At 44.0% G+C, this 20,133-nt stretch overlaps 1 protein-coding gene and 1 pseudogene across 1 annotated transcript; one reads left to right on the forward strand and one right to left on the reverse strand.

Moving 5' to 3' along the window:
* Positions 1-8,413, forward strand: part of LOC136461012 (polyubiquitin-like) — a 37,695-nt pseudogene extending 29,282 nt beyond the window's left edge.
* A 6,567-nt stretch (positions 8,414-14,980) lies between these two features.
* On the reverse strand, positions 14,981-19,128 carry LOC136538485 (pentatricopeptide repeat-containing protein At1g63330-like). The gene is made up of 2 exons (XM_066530446.1): positions 15,716-19,128; positions 14,981-15,639 (listed from the first exon to the last, which is right to left on the reverse strand). Exon 1 carries the CDS (start codon positions 19,121-19,123, stop codon positions 16,583-16,585), a length of 2,541 nt encoding a protein of 846 aa, XP_066386543.1. The 5' UTR covers positions 19,124-19,128; the 3' UTR covers positions 14,981-15,639; positions 15,716-16,582.
* Between the last annotated feature and the right edge of the window lie 1,005 nt (positions 19,129-20,133).

The following is a 20,133-nucleotide window of genomic DNA, read 5'->3' on the forward strand; positions in this document are numbered from 1 at the left end:
GACCACAAGGCTTTGAGGGCCGAACTTGAGGACCTAGAATATGATCTGACCCAGGATGTAAGCCTATACTTGCTATTAGTTGACCACATTTATTTTTCACATAAGTGTGTGAGCATTTTCCTTATTTTTTTATATCTATAGGTGCATGTGTCTACCCATATGCCTAGGCAAACCATAGAGCAATCAAGGACACAGATAGAGATTATAGTTACATCATCCGCTCCTCAAAGAGAGAAATGGAAGCGATGGCAAAGAATGCGGAACAAGTTCCCTAAAGGACAGACTATTGTTGTAGAAGTGGTTAGCCCTATCGGCGAGCCCATACAAACTGATTGCGTACGCTCCCTGCTTTGCAAGCGCGATAGGAGCGGCGGTCCTAGGACATTTTGGATTGCTCAATACAAGCATTGGAACGATGTGCCCGATAGTGACAAGACCAAGATATGGAAGAAGATGATGGGGGCATTTAGTTTCCCTCCTGATTCGAAAGAGCTCATCAAGAAGTTGGCAATGAAACAGGTGGCAAAACGTTTCTGTGGTTGGAGGTCCCAACTAAATACTAGTTTTGGACTAAAGGGTCGCACGCCGTTCAAGGAGTTCGGGAAGATCAAACCTGATCAATGGCACAGGTTTTGTGAACTAGAAGTCCACACCTGAGGCCTTAGCCTTGAGTGTCTTGAACAGTGAGCTCACGAAGAAGAACATTCACCCTCACCAGTCTCGGCTCGACTAGATATGGCCCGAAGGTTGAAAAGTGGAGAGCAGAGGCTGAGGCTGCTAGGCAAGCTGGTGTGCCTTATAAATATGAGAACTTTGATGAACGCGTAGAGCACTGGGTTGGAGCTAGGGAAGTTAAGGACAAAGAAAGTGGGCAACTAGTAATCCCTGATGCATGTACTGAAGTAGCCACGGAGGCCATAAAGGCACTTGCTCAGAAGAAAATGCAAGGCGAATTTAAACCCATATGGGAGGTGGATGAGCTTAGTGTCGCCCTAGGCAACAAGGAACACCCTGGCATGTGCAGGGCATCTCCTCCAAGCTAGGACTTAAGCATGGTTTTCCACAGGAGGTGAGTAGCTATAGAACAAGGCAACGCTACAAGGATGACCTTTTTGACACCCTTCGCAAGAGGGCCAACGCATATATTGATGAAAAGATTAATCAGTTGAAAGCTTCACAAGGTTTGTCTACCGTGGAGCCAACATCATCTCCAGTGCCAGTGCCAAGTAGTGTTGCATCAATCACGCTTGAGACTTTTCCTGTGGACACCATTGATAGGCCTACACCAGTGTGCTCTGCACATTCCTATACAACAGGAAGGGGAAGACGGTAAAGGTTGCTAGCGGAACTGCTTATCCAGGACGCACTATGCACAGCAATGTACTTCCGAATGATTATGCCAGGGTTGAAGTGCTGTCAGGTTTCTTCGAATCATCTTGATTATGAAGTTGAGATCCCTTCTCCTGATGGTGAGACGGTCTTGGGCAACCTTGTAGGCTATTTCATTGCTTGGCAACAACGAGACATTGTGCTGTTAACCACCCTAGTCTGGTGCGCCTTCTGCTTCGCGTCAGCTGCAATTGCCTCAGGTAGAGGAACAAGCAGAAATAGGCCCACAGGCGAAGCATGTGCATAGTTGTCACTGACATATGAGCAGCAGATGATGGATCCATTCATGGATGTTTTAGTAGTCCAGGCAAACCCCAATCTTAGCTTTTCCAATGAAGAATTCATGGAAGATATCATCGCAGGAAGGAGAGTACCTGAGTTTGAGGAAACATGCAATGAAGTGGCACATCAGGACCAGACTCAACAAGGAACACAACAAGTGTTCGGGGGCAGCGCTCCACCATCTCTGCCACTGCCACCCCCTACCCCTATCAGAAACCACTTTCAGCAGGGAGGAACTGCTGCGGTAGCACCGCCACCACCCCCGCCACTGCCACCACCATCGCCACCCCAACCGGCACTGCTTCTGTAGGTACAAACTGCTGTGCTAGCACCGCCACCGCCACCGAGCTCCCAACCTCCTTCACAAGCCACAACCGGTTGCGCCCCCACCGCCACTGTAGCCACAAACAGCGATACCGCCACCTCCACCGCCACCGCAGCTACAAATGTTTCCTAAGATGGTGAGGGAATTTGAGAAGGGTAGCAACCCGCCCGATGCTGGCATATCTACGATGTGGAGGTCTCTTAGCAAAAAGAACCCCCAGGACGCTTCTGCAATCAAGAGCAAGGCAGTGCCTTCGTCAGCTAGAAATGCCAAGGCCAGCATGGCTAAGGAAGGATCTGGAACAATCTTTGGTGGCCAACACCATTTGAGCAAAACCCTAGGCGAGCATTGAATTCGTTAAAGACATGATGGAACAAAACAGTCCTGAGTGCCCCTATGAATACGTGCCACGCAAGGAATTCCTACCTGATTTTGCCCTAGAATGCAACAAGAGATTGTTACACATGAGGGTCTTTCAGATGTGGTATTTGGAAGCGGTAGAACTTGGCTTAGAGTCAGTGCCGGTGAATTACCCTGCTAACGATATATTCGCTACTGGTGTAGAATTTTCAAAACTGACCATATCTTTTGAGGACATTCAATTTTTATACCGACAGAAGAGACTCAGATGTAAGTCAGATTACCCTGTGGTGCATGCAAGTAGTGTTTTCTTAAACTCATCCTCAATTTTGGTTTTATGTGCTTGTGCTATCCTTTTAACCACACATTTGCCTTACTTTCATGTAGGAAAGAGTGGATGGATTTGGCTAAGTTGAACTTGAGGAACGCATACCTTGACCCAAATCTCATTTGCGAGGCATCGTCACGATGGACCTCTATTGTGGCAAAATGATCGTCCTGCATTTAAGGGTGCCAAGGGCAAGGTGAGAGAGGCAATTAGGAAGGCATTCGTACAGGGAAGCAAGGAATGAAGCTGCATTATATATCGGGAAGGCGTTCATAGCTCATCAGAGATTCCAATATATAGAAGCCCCATACAATTTCGGGTAAGATCGACTACTATCTTTTTCATGCTATTTGGTAGATTGTTTACATTGACACTATTATGTTTTTTTTGTACTGATGTAGCGATCACTTCATCTTAGCAAGAATCAATTTGAGAGTTGGCAGGATTTCCATCTTTGACTCTATGAGAAAAGATAGAAAAATGTACCAAAATTTCATCAACGTGTTACAAACGTAAGTAATTGTAGTTCATTACTTGTGACACTATTTTTCATCCGATTATCGTTATAGTGAAAGTGATTATTTTGTTCCTTAAATAGCGCGTACAGATAGGTACCTTAAAGAAGGTGGGTGCATGACCCAGCGAAGAAGGAGAAGATGGATGTTTGTGTAAATCAATGGGTACGACCATTTTCTAACTCAAATAGCTTCTCATATTCCTTATATAGAACAATGTGTTTCACTGTATTATTTTTTGCATGTCACCGACCTACAGTGCTCGAGGCAGCCTACCGGAAGCGTGCTTTGTGGCTACTATGTATGTCAATGGATGAGAGCCAACGGAACTTACCACAATAACCCTAAAGACGTAAGCTGCTCTATCAAACCATATCATATGCATATGTTCATTAACATGAATCTAGCTAATTTGTTCCCTTTTTGTGTAGCATGAAGTAACGAGGCCAAACGAAGTAATTACCATAAAGCGATGTTCAACTTGTTCAAGAAGATTTCTGCAAGTTCATAGTGCGGGAGGTTCTTAATCCGAAGGGCTTATTCTATGATCATGACTCGGAGTATCCAACACATCCCAAGTTTGAGTCCCTTCGCCTAAAATGCATGTATCCCTTCTTTTCATTCATTGGGTAGGAGCACAAATAATGTTGACTTGTAATTTGTAATGTACAAATATTTTGTTGACCATGTGTGTATAACTAGTGCACTACTGTGTATTTATGAAGTTAATTTGAATCATTTGCAATCGGGCATGAAATTTGGTGAGAAAACGTGATTTCAAATTTGGCGGAAAATTTCAAATTCAAAAATTTAAAACTGATTTTCAGAGGCGGTTGATAACACCGTCCCTAAAAATACATTTTCAGAGGCGGTTGCATTGCCACAACCATCCTTGAAAAAACATTTTCAGGGATGGTTGCATTGCAGCAGCAGCCCCTGGTAATGTATTTTTAGGGGCGGTTCATGTATTGGAACCGCCGCTGAAAAAGAATTTTTAGAGACGGTTTGCCTACTACAACCACCCCTGAAAATGCATTTTCAAAGACAGTTCTCTTAATTGAACCGCCCCTGGAAATACCGTTTTCAGAGGCAGAGATCCTATCAGAACCGCCCCTAGAAATGCATTTTCAGGAATGGTTAAAAGCCCGTCGCTAGAGACACCCCATCTTCACTGACGGTGGCATTGCAGCAGTTGGGCTGACCGCCCCTGAAAACCTATCTTACCCGCCTCTAAAGATGTTTTGTGTAGTAGTGCTTATCGGTGGTCGGCAGCTTGAGGATGGGCACAAACTTTCCAAATACAAAGTCAAGGAGTTTGCCACCGTGCACCTTGTCTTGCGTCTTCTTAATTGTCGTCGTTGTCCATCCTGTACTGACAGGTACAGACACGCACAAGCAACACCATCGCGCTCCAAGTGGAGCCATCAGACACGATCACTGATGTCAGGAAAAAGATTAGTGGCCACCAGAGCCTCTTCTTGGCTGGCAACAAGCTCGAGGATGATCGAACATTTGGATGCTACTATCAAATCCAAAACGACGCTACCCTGCATCTCGACTTCGGCACGCAGATTTTCGTGAAGATGCTCAACGGCAAGACCATCACCCTTGAGGTAGACCCATCTGATACAGTCGGTGATGTCAAGGCAAAGATACAGGACCAGCAGAGGATCATCTTTAACGGCAGCCGACTTGATGATCAGCGCAAGCTTGGCTCTTACAAGGTTCAGAACCATTCGACACTGCACCGTGACCTCTGTCCGTGTGATGGCATGCAGATTGCCGTGAAGACACTCCCACTCCATGGCAGCTAGGCGATCAGGTTCAAGGTGGAGTTTATTGACAAGGTTGGTGATTTGAAGGCAAAGATTCAGGACCAACAGAGGCTCCTCTTTAACGGACAGCAGCTTGTGGATGGGCAGACGCTCGCCGATTACGATGTCCAGAGACTATCCACCCTGCACCTTGACTGTCCCATGCAGGTTTTTGTAAAGACGTCCACTGGCCAGACAATCACTCTAGAGGTGGAGCCATCGAACACCATTGACAATGTCAAGGAAAAGATCAGTGGCCACCAGAGTCTCATTTTTTTATGGCAACGAGCTTACCCTGCACCTTTTTTATGCTTAACTAGAAAAATTTGGCGTCTTTTTTATTTTGATGCTCTACTACTTAATATATTTTCCCTCTTCTAGACTAGTTGTCCTTGTTAGTGTCTGGTTGGAATCGTGTGATGACTCTGTTCGTATACTTCGCAAGCATGTCTTTCAAGCTGAGACTATCTGTCTTTGTTTTTTTGTAATGTAATAGTAAGAACATGCGTCTTTGCTAACATATTTCTCAGAACTGTGAACTGTCCATGTTTTAAATTCATTGATGCTTAGATGTGCTGTCATTTCATTCCGCTAAGCATTTGTTGACACTGGTAATATTCAGCAGAGGTGCACTTAGAGAATTCATTTGACCCAATTACTATACCCAAATACCTGTTGTGGCAAAACCACCCAAATTATACTAGCCCACGTGTACCCCATCATTATCCCGAAGACCTATGACTACTGTACACAAAGCCAGATAATCTAGTAGTTTGTCAGGTGTCCTCGGCCGAATCATCCACATTTTACAACTCATACATGATCAACAATGGAGTTAGCACAACATTACAACATTGATACAAAAATTTTATACATCGGAGTTGCGGAAGATTTACAACGTTAGGTTACAAAACATGTTATGTACCTTTAAGTAACACTTGAGTTCCAAAAGTTGAGTAGAACTACGGAAGTAACTTAAGTGAAGTACCTAAGATAGAAGGGACAACTAGATCATGTCGAGCCCACCGACATGACCTTGATTAGCAGCACAAGTCAGAACCTGCAACCGGGGTTAACAAACCCTGAGTACTTGAGGGTACTCAACAAGATTTACCCGACTAAAAGAAAAGACTCCAAGTGTATGAAAGCTTAAGGGAAGGTTTGAAGCGACAATAAATTTTGAAGAAAAGCTTCCTAAAGTGGATTCTTACTTTCAGAGTTTTAGCTTCGTATTAAGTTATCATCGGTATCCAGTTTGCACCTGATCTAATTCAATCACTTCATTAAACATCTCATCTCATCTTATATCATATCCACAAGTAACCATGTTCCATTGATTAACTATGATGCAGATCAGAGAATCGAGTCTCCTTCGAGAAGTAACGGCGATTCGAATCGATTAAAACTCAGCTAGGATTCCCAACCACACGATATATGCAGGTCCCTGACCTAAATATATCAACCATTCCCACGGATCCTCCAAAACATGAACTGGATCGCACCACCCGGGAGCACAGTACTCCACCGCCCTGCTCCGTACCTGACGGTTATCTTGCAGGGTGTGTACATGCTACTCCCACCATCTTTCCACTCCCAGTGTGTGTTATCAATTCACATAATGAAATAGCCGAGGTACTCAGGCTTACCGGAGTATGTGGCTAGTACTACAAAGTCTTGACTCACACAGGTCTACAACGGTACGGTCCTCAATCGATACAGGCGGAAGCACTACATTGAGACTCCATTCTCGATGCAAGCTACCCACCCGGGTCTCAATTTAACATTATCATAACCATGGTATTTCACAACTCATAACGAGAGTTGAGAAGAGCAAGGTAAACCTATTTCCCGCGAATGATGAAACCATCATTCGACTTCTATTGAAGTCTAAGCATTACTAAGCATAAGAGATATCGACCTATTCATACTAGCAGGGTATAGCTAATGATAACTGATTATCAAGGTAATCATGCAGCAACGGTATTCGACCAACTCCTAATCACTTAATGCACATCTCACAAGACTTAAAATGTAATAAAGATTTATAAAGACTAAGAGAGGGTTTATGCTCCGGGGCTTGCCTGCGTTGCAGAGAAGGTTAGTTTCCTTAGAAAGATCCAGAGGTTAAACTTGGCACCAACACCACTGTGGATGGACCTTCCTCGAAACTTGATTAACACGAATCTTCTCACTCTCGTGCACTACACGTAATAAATGATGCTTTGCTTGACATGATGGACTACACGCCATGATGCATGATGAGAGGCATACAAGTGCATGAATGAAACTTAACAAACTTAAGAAAGTTGAGTACAACTTTCCTTCACCAAAGAACTAGGGTTGTTTTTATAAAAGGCATTTCAGTTATTTAACTAACAAGTTAATTAGTTGTCTATCATGAAAGGAATAACTTAACATGTACCAGCAAGTGATTAACATCTTTCCTAACTCACACTCATTATAAGGAGCTCATAAAACTAATTATTTTGTCTATCATGAAAGGAATAACTTAACATGTACCAGCAAGTGATTAACATCTTTCCTAACTCACACTCATTATAAGGAGCTCATAAAACTAATTATTTAATTAAGCCATTTTAATTATTATAAAAACATGTTGATTATAAGCACATCAAGGAAATAATTAGGACGCCAAGGAACAATAGGGGATTTGGTGTTCCAAGGTCCTCAAACAATGATCAAAACACATCAAGATCATTTAACAATTTTCCTAATTCATTTTAGTATTTATTAATTAAGGAAAAGGCATTTAAATTAAGTGAATAACTAAAATTATCAAAACAGTACAAAACTTTTTGTGGAGCTAGGTATTAGCACATGACATTTACACAAAAAGTTTCATGATTAAAGGATTATTATTTTGGCCTACAAAAATCTTACATCTAGCATTTTTCCATTAAAAGATGGAATTTTTAAGCATACAAAAATTATTAATTTTCATCATTTCATATTTTTTCTAGGTAGAGCATAGCATGAAGAGACTACACAAAAATGTTGACAACTTTATCACACCCTAAAAATACTTATGAATTTAAGAAGAAACTACACATTTATTCGTTTTCAGAAATTCAAAAAGACAAAAATTCCTTTTCTAACTCACCCTTAGCCAACCACTGCGGCTGACAGGCAGGGCCCGGGTCAGCAGCACAGTGCGCCCGCATTGACCATGGCGCGCACGGCCGTTGACCGGTGGGTTCTCACTGACGGCGACCTCGCCGACAATGAGACCTGCACCTACGTGTTCCCCTCGACCTCACACACACGCCTAGGCTACCGGTTGAATGAGCCGCACGAGCTCGCCCGCGGCCATGACGACACGGCGGCGCAGAGCGTGGCGACACGGCAGCGAAGCGATGACGGCGCTCCAGTAGTGACCTAACTAGGGCTCAGGTTAGCACCAGGAGCTCACCGCGATCACGATCGGCTACTTGGTTGAGGCACATCTTTTATGAAAATTGATGACAAAGGAGGAGAGATTGTACAAAGATATGAAAGCTTTGGGAGACATTGAAGAAAAGAAGTAGAGGTTGGACATGGACATGGACAAAGATGGAGCAACATTGAAGGATGTGAAAGGATCAAAATTCTTGGACAAGAAAAGCACACAAGTAGGGGGAGCAAGCTCATGAACTTTGATTGATTGCATTTGATATGTGCATAGTCATGTGCTTGCTTGCATTGCATAAGCTTTTAAATTCAATATGCATGCTTGTGTGGTGTATGCTAGTTGTAGAATTTGAATGATGATTTGATAACTAGCATACATAGGATGGTAGCTACACTCATATTTTTACACGTGGTACTAGAACCTTGCTTATAATGTTGATCTCATGGGGTTTCTAGTGTTTTTGTTGTCTAGTTACTCATGATGCTAAGAATGGTGTTAAAAGTGCAACTCTGATTGGTATCTCGCTTCAAAGGTTATTCTATACACCTTAGCATCACTTAGTAGTGATAACACACCCACAAATTTCATATTTATGCATGTGTGCAAACTTGAAACCAAATCATTTGAGCACACATGTAGGGGGAGCTATCACTACCAACTCGGGTTTTATGATGCTTATCTAAATCTTAACATAGAGCTTAAATGTTGGATAAGTGGCATAAAATCCAAATCAAGTTGACAATTTACACTTGTGTGAAGTGCTAGCTTGAAATGAGCTTAATTTCCATATCTTTTTAGAGTTGTCATCAATTACCAAAAAGAGAGAGATTGAAAGGTCCTTGCTTAGTTTTGGTAATTGAGTGACAACCTTAGGTGGACTAATGTGTTTAAGTGAGATACACAGGTGATTAGTCTACAAGTACCTGTGTGTGAGCAACATATGCCATGAAGGTGGAAATGGCTCGGAGATGTTGCAAAGCTCACACATGTGATGATGTAGGAGCTCATTACACATGAGACATGACATTGAGTCATGTAATCAAGGTGGAGAAGATCAAGACATGACTTGGCTTGATGGACCGGTTGCAAGCGTGAAGGGCAAGTCAGAGGCTTTGGAGTGATGAACCGCGTGGTGGTGAAGCTTGAGCAAGACTTGGCACCAATAGACAAAGGCAATGGTGAAGTGAAGTCAAGATCGATGAACCAATATGATCACGTGATGATATGAAGTGGATCATATCATTGTTGATCGTGTTGGTGTATGTGTTGCATCGACATTGGAGGAGATGGAATGGAATGCGCAAGACAAAGGTATAACCTAGGGCATTTTATTTCACCGGTCATAGGTGTGTAGAGAAGTTGATGACCGGGTTTAGGATAGATGGCCGTACTATCAAGAAGGGCAAACTTGTTTGCATATCGATCATCTAGTGCCACTCGAGTGATCTAACTTTGCATCGTCGCTAAGATCGAGTGCCGTGGCAAGTTAACTGGCTAATCCTTTGGAAAATATTTATAAAAAGCTAACACATGTGCACAAGGTGTTGTACACTTGGTGGTGTTGGCACATTTACAAAGGAGAACAAGTTAGAGTTGAAACAGATCAACTCGACGAAGAAAAGGAGGTCACTGTGAGTGACTGGATGCTGGCCTCAGTAGGAACCGGCGCGTCCGGTCAGTGGCAGCAGTGAGCGCGTGGTCTCGGTCTCGTGACCGAACGCTAGAGCGAAGAGTGACCGGACGCTCAGGGCCTGCGTCCGGTCAGTGCTGACGTACGCTGACATGGTGGCATGAGGAACAGTGACGCATGATAGTTGGAGAATGACTGGACTCAGGTGCTGCGTCCGGTCGTGCCGGAGCGGACGCATCCGGTCACAAATCAGAGGCTCGGGGAGCTCTCTGGAAATGACTGAACTCTGGCTGGTCTACGTCTAGTCGTGCAGGAGCTGACGCATCCGATCGCGTGACATATGGTGACGTAGGCTGATGCTAGTGTTGACGCGCGTGCACTGAGCTAATCGAACGCTGGTCTGTGTCCAGTCGTGCAGCACCGGACGCGTCCGGTCGCAAAACAGAGGCTCGGGGAGCTATCTGGAAACGACCAGACTCAGGTGTAGTAGCGTCCTGGTCATCCTCGCGGTGCGTCCGGTCGCAACTTAACCGTTGAGATCGGACGCTCAGTATTTGAAGCCAGGGATGACATGGCAGCCATCCATTGACCGAACGCTGGCAGGGTGCGTCCGGTCGATCCGACCGGTGCATCCGGTCAACCCGAAAAAACGGCCTAGTGAAGGGGTAACGACTATTTTAGCCTGTGGGGCTATAAATAGAAGGTGGTCTCGACCATGGCTGGTGTAGAGCACCTTGGGGGACTTTGTGTCCATGCTTAAGAGTGCTTAGGAGCCCTCCATCTCACATATGCTTGATAGTGATCATTCGATTGTGTGTGAGAACGATTCCAGTGCGATTGCATCATGAGATTGCATCAAGTGGCACTAGGTGATCGAGTTGCAAGCCGGTGGTGCTTGTTACTCTTGGAGGTTGCCACCTCCTAGACTGGCTTGGTGGTGGTCTCCGTCGAAGCCCACAAGAATCTTGTGCGGTGCTCCGTAGAAGAGCTTTATGAGGGGACATTGTGCTCGCCCCTGCGAGAGCCGCGAAGAGCAACTCTAGTTGAGCGTGTCATTGAGCTACCTTCACTTTTAGGGTAGGTTCTTGCAGGTGCCCGACGTGCAGGCTTGGCAGGGTGATGCCAATTAGCCGCCGAACCACCAAGTGAGCGGTCGACACAACGGAGACTGTAGCGTGTTGGCAAGCACGTGAACCTCAGGAGAAAATTCACCGTAGTCAACCTTGTTCTTCCCGTTGGTTTGCAATCCCCTTTACACAAGCTTGTAATTACTTTCATATACATTGTGCTTGTGTAGTTGCTCTTGAAATTGGTTAGCTTGTGTAGCTCACTAGTTACCTTCTCGCTTGTGTAGCATAGAAGTAGCTCCCTTGCGTGGCTAATTTGGATTTGTGTAACCTTGTTAGTCACATTGCTTAGTTTGTGTAGCACAGTATTTGCGCTCTCTAATTTGGTATTGGTTGCCTTGTTATTGAGCATTGCTAGTGAGCTTAGGTAGGCTTTGTGCTTTTGCTTACTAGCATGTGTAGGAGCACCCTCGTTGCTTAAAATACTAGTGGCATAGGTTTGTGTGACCTTACTCTTAGAATTGGATAGGTGTGCTCTAGCTAGCCCGGCACCTTTATTGTCTAATTAAGGATCTTTATAAAGTGCTTGTGAACTTCGATAGAGGGGTGTAGTCTCGGCTAGATAGATGTTTAATTCCGCATTTATTTTGGTTAGCCGACGCGATTAAATTTAGAAAGGGACTATTCATCCCCCCTCTAGTCCGCCATCTCGACCCTACAAAGGGAAACGGCCGATGATGGAGCAGAGGAAGAAAAGAGACGATGGTGGCCGATGCTCAACGTTTTAAAGGGCGAGGAGGCGAACTCCGGCATGCCAGCGTCTTCGCGAGCATGGCCACGCAGGCAGCCGCGCGTCCATGCGCGAGAAACGCCGCAGCGGCCATGGCGGACGCCGGTGAACAATGAGAGGGAGAAAAGAGAGGGACGGCACTGGGGTACTGTTCATATCTACAGGCATCTTCTTTCTTTTCTCTTGATTTTGTGCAGAAACTTGTCAAGCTCCACTAACCAAAGTTATTCATCCCTCTCTCATCTTCATCTTTGCTTCAAGGACCAACATCAAAAGATCATCAGATTGAGAGATTTTTAATTTCGAAGATAGAACTTGAAATCTGTTTTTCAGAGTTAGGGTTTGCAAACTGTTAACTAGCAACTTTGGTTAATTAATTAGTGGACAAACATCTATCAACATATCAACCAATTTCACATTAACATAGCTCAAGCATAGTACCAACCAATGAAACAAAAGTTGCCCAATTTTTATCTATGAAAGTTGATTTAATAAAATCCCAAACATTGAACTTTATAACTAAAATTCAGGGACAGTAAAAAATGGCCAATGTATCAGAATAGTTATTGAATTCAATCTTTGAGCTCAAATTTAAACATATTTGACTTGAAAACATACCCCAACTTTGATTTCATTTTAAAGCACATACTTTCTACTACAAAATTTATATTGGAAAAATTTTAATTGTTTAAGGAAAATTTCTAACCATAAAATCACAAAGGACCTTAATTAATGTTTTTCATAACATTTCATGCAAGCACATCTCAACACATATGTAACCTATGAATGCTATAATTAAAATATGCAATGCATTTATGTCTTAATACTTCATGATTATGCATGATGATGAATATGATCAAGGTTTTAATTGCTTTTTAACATCTAGGATGTTACACCTGTTTCCTTTTTTTAATTCATCTATTGATTATACTTATACATGACCTTTTTCTTCGTTAATTGTGTTGCAGTTCCATTTCTTTACTTCAAGTATTCAAATTACGTTTCTTCCCTGAACTCCAGTGAGCCCTTAGTTTGTCTATATATTTGTGTGAAGGGCCAAAATGGCAACCGGAAGGGGTTGAATGAGAGCTGCCAAAAAAAAATTGCAAGGAAGAACTTGGCATATATTTTGATTAATAACTCAACATGTCCATCTAAGAAAATTACGATTACAAGATTGTTTCTTCCCATAAATTAAGAAATGGTATGCTGAGCACAGACAGTACAAACATACCTTTTACCGATGAGTAATGGCATCTGAAAATTACGTGCAAACTGTTTTACAGTAGATGTGGCATTCTGGCAAACAAAACATAATGGCAAACATCAGTAACAAAACAAGAGTACGTTTCGTGTTGGCTCAGGAAAGCTGAGCCGACATCTTTAAATTTCAGTTTGAGAGCTGCTGACCTTTTGAAGGCTTTGTCATCTGTTATCCCTGGTGTTTCCAGGCAGCTCGGTCCAAACACCCATCTCACCAATCAATACCCAATTAGCCATCCTCTTGACAGTAAGATGAAGTTCCGCGATAAGAACTTCATACTAAACCAACCAACATTCTTAACCGCATTTCACTCTTCAGGTTGCCAATAGCTCTGTCATTATTCCATCTGATAAAAGAGTATCAGCAGGCAAAAGAAAAAACCAAGTATAATACTGTGCGGGAGATGAAAACTTAAGGAAGTCAAAATGCAATTATATTTAAATACACTAGACTGTCTTTAGCACAACCAAGCTAAACAGCTCCATTAAAGAAAGCAAAGAGGTTGGTCTAGAGCACTCTGTTCCAATATTGTCAAGGGCCTTGACGCATAGGGTAGCCGGCCCTTGGCTACGGAGGTTGTAGCCGCGGTCCGTGTCGCCTCCGGTGAGGTTTTGCCCCTCCACCGTAGGTTTGGTTAGGGAGAAGAGAGAGATTAGGGATAATGATCTTTCTTAATTTGCAAAGTGCCGGATACAATAATAAATAGCCCATGGCTGGAACAGCCATGCCTACAATTTAGGAAAGCCAACAAACTAATAGGAAAGCCAAATAACTAATTGGTACTTGCTAAACTTAGCCACTAACGGTGGCCTTCCCAGCCGAGAGCTGGGCGCGCTCTGCAGCGCGGCGCACGTCACGCGCACGGCGTCTCGCGTACGTGCGCCCCCACATGACAAATATCCAATGAGGTCTATCACAAGAAAACGACTATGCCAATTGAGCAAATGCGCACGATCGTCCCTTGTATTAAAATGAAGATGAGAATGTTACTTTTTGTTTTCACCATACTACTTTTTACTAGTACTATTTTGACTAAGGCAACTATTTTCAAACGATCATAGCTTGTTTGGTTTCAGGCCCATCTAGACCAACCAAAATTTGTTCGCGATCAAAGCAAACACATGGCTAAATTTTGGAATGCGGATGTTTGGATAGGACCAGAATAGTTGCCAAAATTTTGAGAAAATAACATAATTTCACAAACCTGATAAATAATCCGCATGCAGCAAATCTTCACCAGAAAGCACTTGATGCATAAGCCAGTGACACATTTGAGGAGATTAAGATGCGGTCGTTGGAGAAAACTTGTTTCTGCTACCAGGTTCACTAGTGCAGAGAGAAAGGGTGCCGTCCTGGCTACTACCAGAGCACTGCCGGCTGGGGATTATGTTGGATCTCGTGCTCAATTTTCAGTACCGCAGCTTAGAGCTGAGAGGAAAAGGAAAACAAGCTCCAAATTGGATGAGAACAACATTACACAACGAGGCTGGAACGTCTCGTTGCCAACATTTTGGGGCACACGGTTGATGCACCACAACTTTGAGCCCCACAAGGGAACAATGCATGCCAAACTTGGGCTTGGCCAGCCACAGTTAGAAAGCAGGAAGCCATCCAAACCTTAGCTGAAAAGTTAGGCATTAACAGTTTTTGGTAGGGCCCAAACTAAAAACAAGCTCCTACAGTTAACAAGGTGTCTTCAAAACTGAAAATTAGACAGCAAGCAAAAAAAAAAAAAATCAACATCATCAGAACATTTTACAAGTGCAGTCACACTAGACTAACAAATCTAAGCTGACAGGGCGTAGAACAATCTGTTCACAAATTTTATTATATGCAGTAGCGGAATCAATTATTCTATGAAAAAGAATTTGCTTTGAAGTCCCACCTGACTACACCTAACTAAAGTTTGCAGTTAAAGGGTATGCTTTGATGAGCTTCTTACACATTTACAGTAGTATGGATTATGGAATCCATACTATGAATCTATGATCCTTTGGATGGATTGGACAGCAGCATCCATCTTTAGAATTTATTGATTATAAACCCATTCTGGCGGCAAGACAAAATAATCATTTAAAAGAACAAGAAAAGTAGCTAGTAAGAAGATAGAGAAGGCAGTTGACAAGGAGAAAGAAAACTGCTATGGACTTCAACTTTGCAGCTTATGTCCAATCAAGAATTAAAAAAAAGGTGTAACAGTATGATCTAGCATATTAGTAACATAACAGCACATAATCTTGCACTTCTTATTGATAAGGAAAATCAATGGTACCAAAATTGCACAATTAGAGGGAACCTTGTATATTTCTAAATTTCTAACCACTACTTGTTTCTGCACAAACAAATTGAAACCTTGCACTATGATGTTTACCATCCAATGAACCCATGGCACATCACATCAGCCAAACTAAAATTCATTGCATCCACCGAAGGAGCAGGTTCTGTTCCAGTCATCAGGGGCATCATCTGAAAGACAACAAATGCACAAATTGATAAGCACAAGGACAAAACTGAACTGCACAAAGCAACTAAGACCACTTACCAGTGAATGCCATTGATGCTGGTCAGTATCTATATGCTGTTAGCTGCACTGCAGTTTCTGTTGGATTGGATGTTGTTGTTGTTGCTTATGTCATGAGCATGTAGTGCTCCATTCTTTTGACCATGCCCTTCCTTGTCTATACAACAGGTCATGCTGTAGTTGTGGCCTTTATGGCCTAGTAGTTGATAGTTGTAGAATTGGCAGTATGTCCATGTAGTTGGCACAATGTAGTGCTTGCCATGTATTATATGAAATATGAAAGGTATAAGGCTAGCTGCACCTCCAGTTCAGCTCCCTCTCCCTCTCCCTACCCAGGGAGAAGCGCGTGCTCATATGTGACTGAGGGCAAACACCTGGGAGCCAGCTAACAGTTTCTGCCACCTCAATCACCATAACAGCCACACCCAGGGACAAGGTGCCTTCTCAGCCATCGGAGGTTGTACAGTAACAGATGCATACCAGGCCACCATCAACCAACCGCACAAATAGCAGTGCGCAACAGGAACAAAGAATGGTATGCTGTGAGAAGCCAATGATCTGTGCAGCTCATCCCAGCCACAGTCACAAAACCACCTTGAACCTGCATGAACAAGCACAACCCCCACCGACAATCACAGAAGACAAGAAATCGTCGCTGCCTATGCAACCATCAATCACCATCCAAAATTCATAGCAAGGAAATGCTGGAACAGAAGATCAGCGATTAGACAGTTCCTGATGGTACATAGCTCCAAAAACTTTCATAGCTCAAACAGAGTGATTCATAGTGGATATTGAATAGCAAGGGTAGTGATATGGTATCTCACAGAGGCACCATCGGCTACCAAAAAGTTTTCTAATACTTTATAGGGTTATAAAATTCATTTATCAACCAGTATCCAAAATTCTAATCATGCTTCTGCCAGCAGGATCAAAACCTCTATCTGTAGGCATATGTGTAGCCTTTGAGGATCTGCCGTTATGCATAGTCTCATATGTCATGAACATTAAGAACTCAAGAAATAGGCATCTTTCTATGTCCTCGTTGTTAGCGTGGGGGTCATCCTCCATTTCCCTTCGTGCCCAGTCAATTATATTTCTAGTAGCATCATCAAAAACAAAAGAATCTTCTCTGAGCTTCTCAGCCCACATAAGGGCTCTCTTCCCAAATCCTTGCTTGCAGAAATGAGAAAGGAAAACATTAAGTGTGATAGTGTTTGGTTGAAAAGCCATCTTAATAAGCCTGCCAGTCAATATCATAGCTGGATCAAGAACATCGCTGCAAATGCCATCCATCAATGTGTTGTATGTAACAGAATTTGGAGGACAACCCATAGCAACAAGCTCATCTAGCACCTTCCCTGCTTGATTCAACATATGGTTGCTGCAGAGACTATGCATCCAAATATTATATGTGAAAATATCTGGTTCACAACCAGCTGCGAGCATCTTATTCATGAAATTCATGGCACTGTTCATATCCTTAGCCCTACAATATGCATTGATTATCGTATTATATGTCACTGTGTCTGGGGTTAGACCATTACTGCACATGTCCAATAAAAGGTTGTCCACCACCTCCAGCTTTCCTTCTCTGCATAAACCATCGATTAGAATGTTGCTTGTGTAAATGTCAGGAACAAGGCCACTCTGCCTCATATTCTGCTGTAACTTCAAGGCTTCAGTCATATTGCCTGCTCTACAGAGTGCAGATATGATGGAGTTGTAAGTAAAATTGTTCGGTACAATTCCTCTGGCTGTCATCTCAGCAAATGCCTGATAAGCCTCATTCACATAATCTAATCTGCACAGGCCATTGATATATGCTGAGAAAGCAATAAAATCAGGCTGTAAACCAATTTTGCCCATATCATCCCAGCATCTCAATGCGCAGACTGCATTACCCTCTCTGAAAGATGCATGCAAGCAGATAGTAAATGATGTACTCAGACAATATCCTTTACTAACCATGTGCTCTAAAAGAAGCTGTGCTTCATCAAGCCTTCCTTGATTGCACAGCCCCATTATCAAGTAATTCAAAGTAGACGATGACGGTGCGAGCCCTAACTTGTTCATAACTCTATACAGTTCAAAAGCTTCTTCGTGGAGTCCCTCCTTGCTATAAGCAGCGATCAATGCATTAAATCCTGTAACAGTCAATGGAACACCCTGCTCAATAGCACCACGCAGAAGCTCCCAGGCATCATCCAATCGACGATCCCAACAAAGCCTACAGACCAACATATCCAACCCATCAGCCAACATATGTGAACCAAACATGTCATGATCATGGACTAACTGGGCAGCATGCCCGAACTTGTAAGCTCCAGCAGCAATAATGTTGAATGTGCAGGAGTCTGGCACTAATCCCCTTGCTTTCATTTCGCTATAGGCTGCGCAGGCCTGATCCATCCGTCTGGTCTTTGCATATCCATCAATCAAAACATTGAACGTGATTGTATTTGCTTGGATCCCCACCTGGGCCATTTCATCGAACAGCCTCCTTGCTTCCGGCATCCTCCCTTCATGACACAGAACATCCACTAGTATGTTATATGTCACAACTGTCGGCTCACACCCTGACCTGTGCATTTCTTCAAACAGCTTGAAGGCGTCCTGTGACCACCCAAACACACAGTGCCCCTTGATGAGGATGTTATAGCTGCACACGTCTGGGACGATACCAAACTTCCCCATGATCCCAAGCAGCCCGGAGGCGACGCGCGCCAGCCCCCTGTGGCAGAAACCGAGGAGCATGGCGTTGAAGGTGGCAAGGCTCGGCCGCGGTCCCCTCGCGGCCATTTCCTCGAACACTTTCCAGGCTGCGCGGACCTCCCCGCTTCGGAATAGAAGGCGCAGTAATGCCGCCAACGCGGAGAGGCTGGGCGTGTTCCCAGAGCGGCGGACGCGCTTGAGCACATCGAGTGCCTCGGCTGCCATGCCCGCGGCAAGGAATGCGTGGAGCGCGAGCCGGAGCGCGCCGTACCGCGCGCGCGAGCTCCCGCTGGCACTGTCACTAGACGACCACGAAAGGAGGTCGGAGGAGGCGACCGGGAGGAGCGCTGCGATGAGGATCGCTGCGAAGGGGCGAAGCGCGGGAGCCAACGTGGCGAGGCGCGATGCGGCGGCGAAGCGGGCGGCGAGCGGGGTGGAGGAGGGGGAGCCAGAGAGTGGGCTGACGGCATGGAGCGCGAGGTGGCATTGCAGGGAGGTCTTGAGAAGGCGCGCGAGTGCGAGGAGGGCGTCACGGCGGAGAGATGCTGGCAGTGACAGTAGGCGATGGTGGTCGGGATGGAGGAACTGCGCGGTTGGATCGTATGCGGAGGAGGAGGTCGTCGTCGTCGTCGTTGTGGATATGAGGTGGTGGAGGTTAACGAGAATACGGTGCGGTGTATTGGGTTGTCTCGCCGCCGTGGCGAGGAGGCGCATCTGGCGCGGCGGCGGCGGCAGTGGGAGGAGGTGGGCGACGGAAACGGAGGCAAGTGGAGTTCTTTTTAAGAAGAAGGCTCCGTTGGTGAGTCAGCAGCGGTAGTGGGCCAGTGGCTATGTAGGATCCTGCGTGGCACTTACGTGGACATTAACTCTTTTCCTGTTTGGGCTTACTTTTGTGCTAAAGCTCTTGTTTTGGGCCCGGAATATTAGTTTGGTGGGAAAAAATCATTTGATCGCCCTCTCAAACTATAGCGTGAGTTTGATTTATCTCTCTCAATTAAAAATCAGATTTTTAGCCTTTTTCTAACTGTTGAAAACGTTCGATTTATCTCTCCAAATAGTCGTGGCTAATGTGACACCACGTCAGCCATCATGGCTCCACGAGGAAGGTGCATCGAACTTTCATGATGGACTTTATAAAAAGCTTTAGAAATAATTTTCAAAAAATATCCAATATTTTTATATAATAAATATATGCATTAAAAATATTAAAATATGATTTAATATTAAAAAATTCATAGAACTTTTTTTAAATTTTAGAAAATGCAACACCAGTTTCATTTTTTTTTTCTAAAACCAATAGCACATCTGAACTATGCTCAAAGTTTACAACTGGTGTTTATGGTACGGTGTTATCGTGGTTAGGCTATTGTTTGGGAATGGACTATATTTCACAAATAGTTTGCCCAGTTTGCTTTTGAAGTCAAAAAGATTTGGATCAATTTAGGTTGGACTTTTGATAGTTCAGGTGCATAATGGGTTCAACCCTTGCCTTAAACTGGTTCTTGGCTAATGGATTGAAGCCAACACACTGTCTGAAAAAAAAACTCTACTGTCAAGGGTGTCAACACTGTCTCCATCCTCGACCTCAAGACCTAGCTCTACTGCACGCGGGAGGAGGTCCGAAACCCCAATGCCCCGGTGTCATCACGACCGCTGCTTCCATTGAAGAGTTCCGCGCGTGCTCATAGTCGCCGCTGTGGTAGCTAAGTCGGTACGAATCACAG

The sequence above is a fragment of the Miscanthus floridulus genome, chromosome 1 (assembly GCF_019320115.1).
Source record: "Miscanthus floridulus cultivar M001 chromosome 1, ASM1932011v1, whole genome shotgun sequence".
In the NCBI taxonomy this organism is placed as follows: Eukaryota; Viridiplantae; Streptophyta; class Magnoliopsida; order Poales; family Poaceae; genus Miscanthus; species Miscanthus floridulus.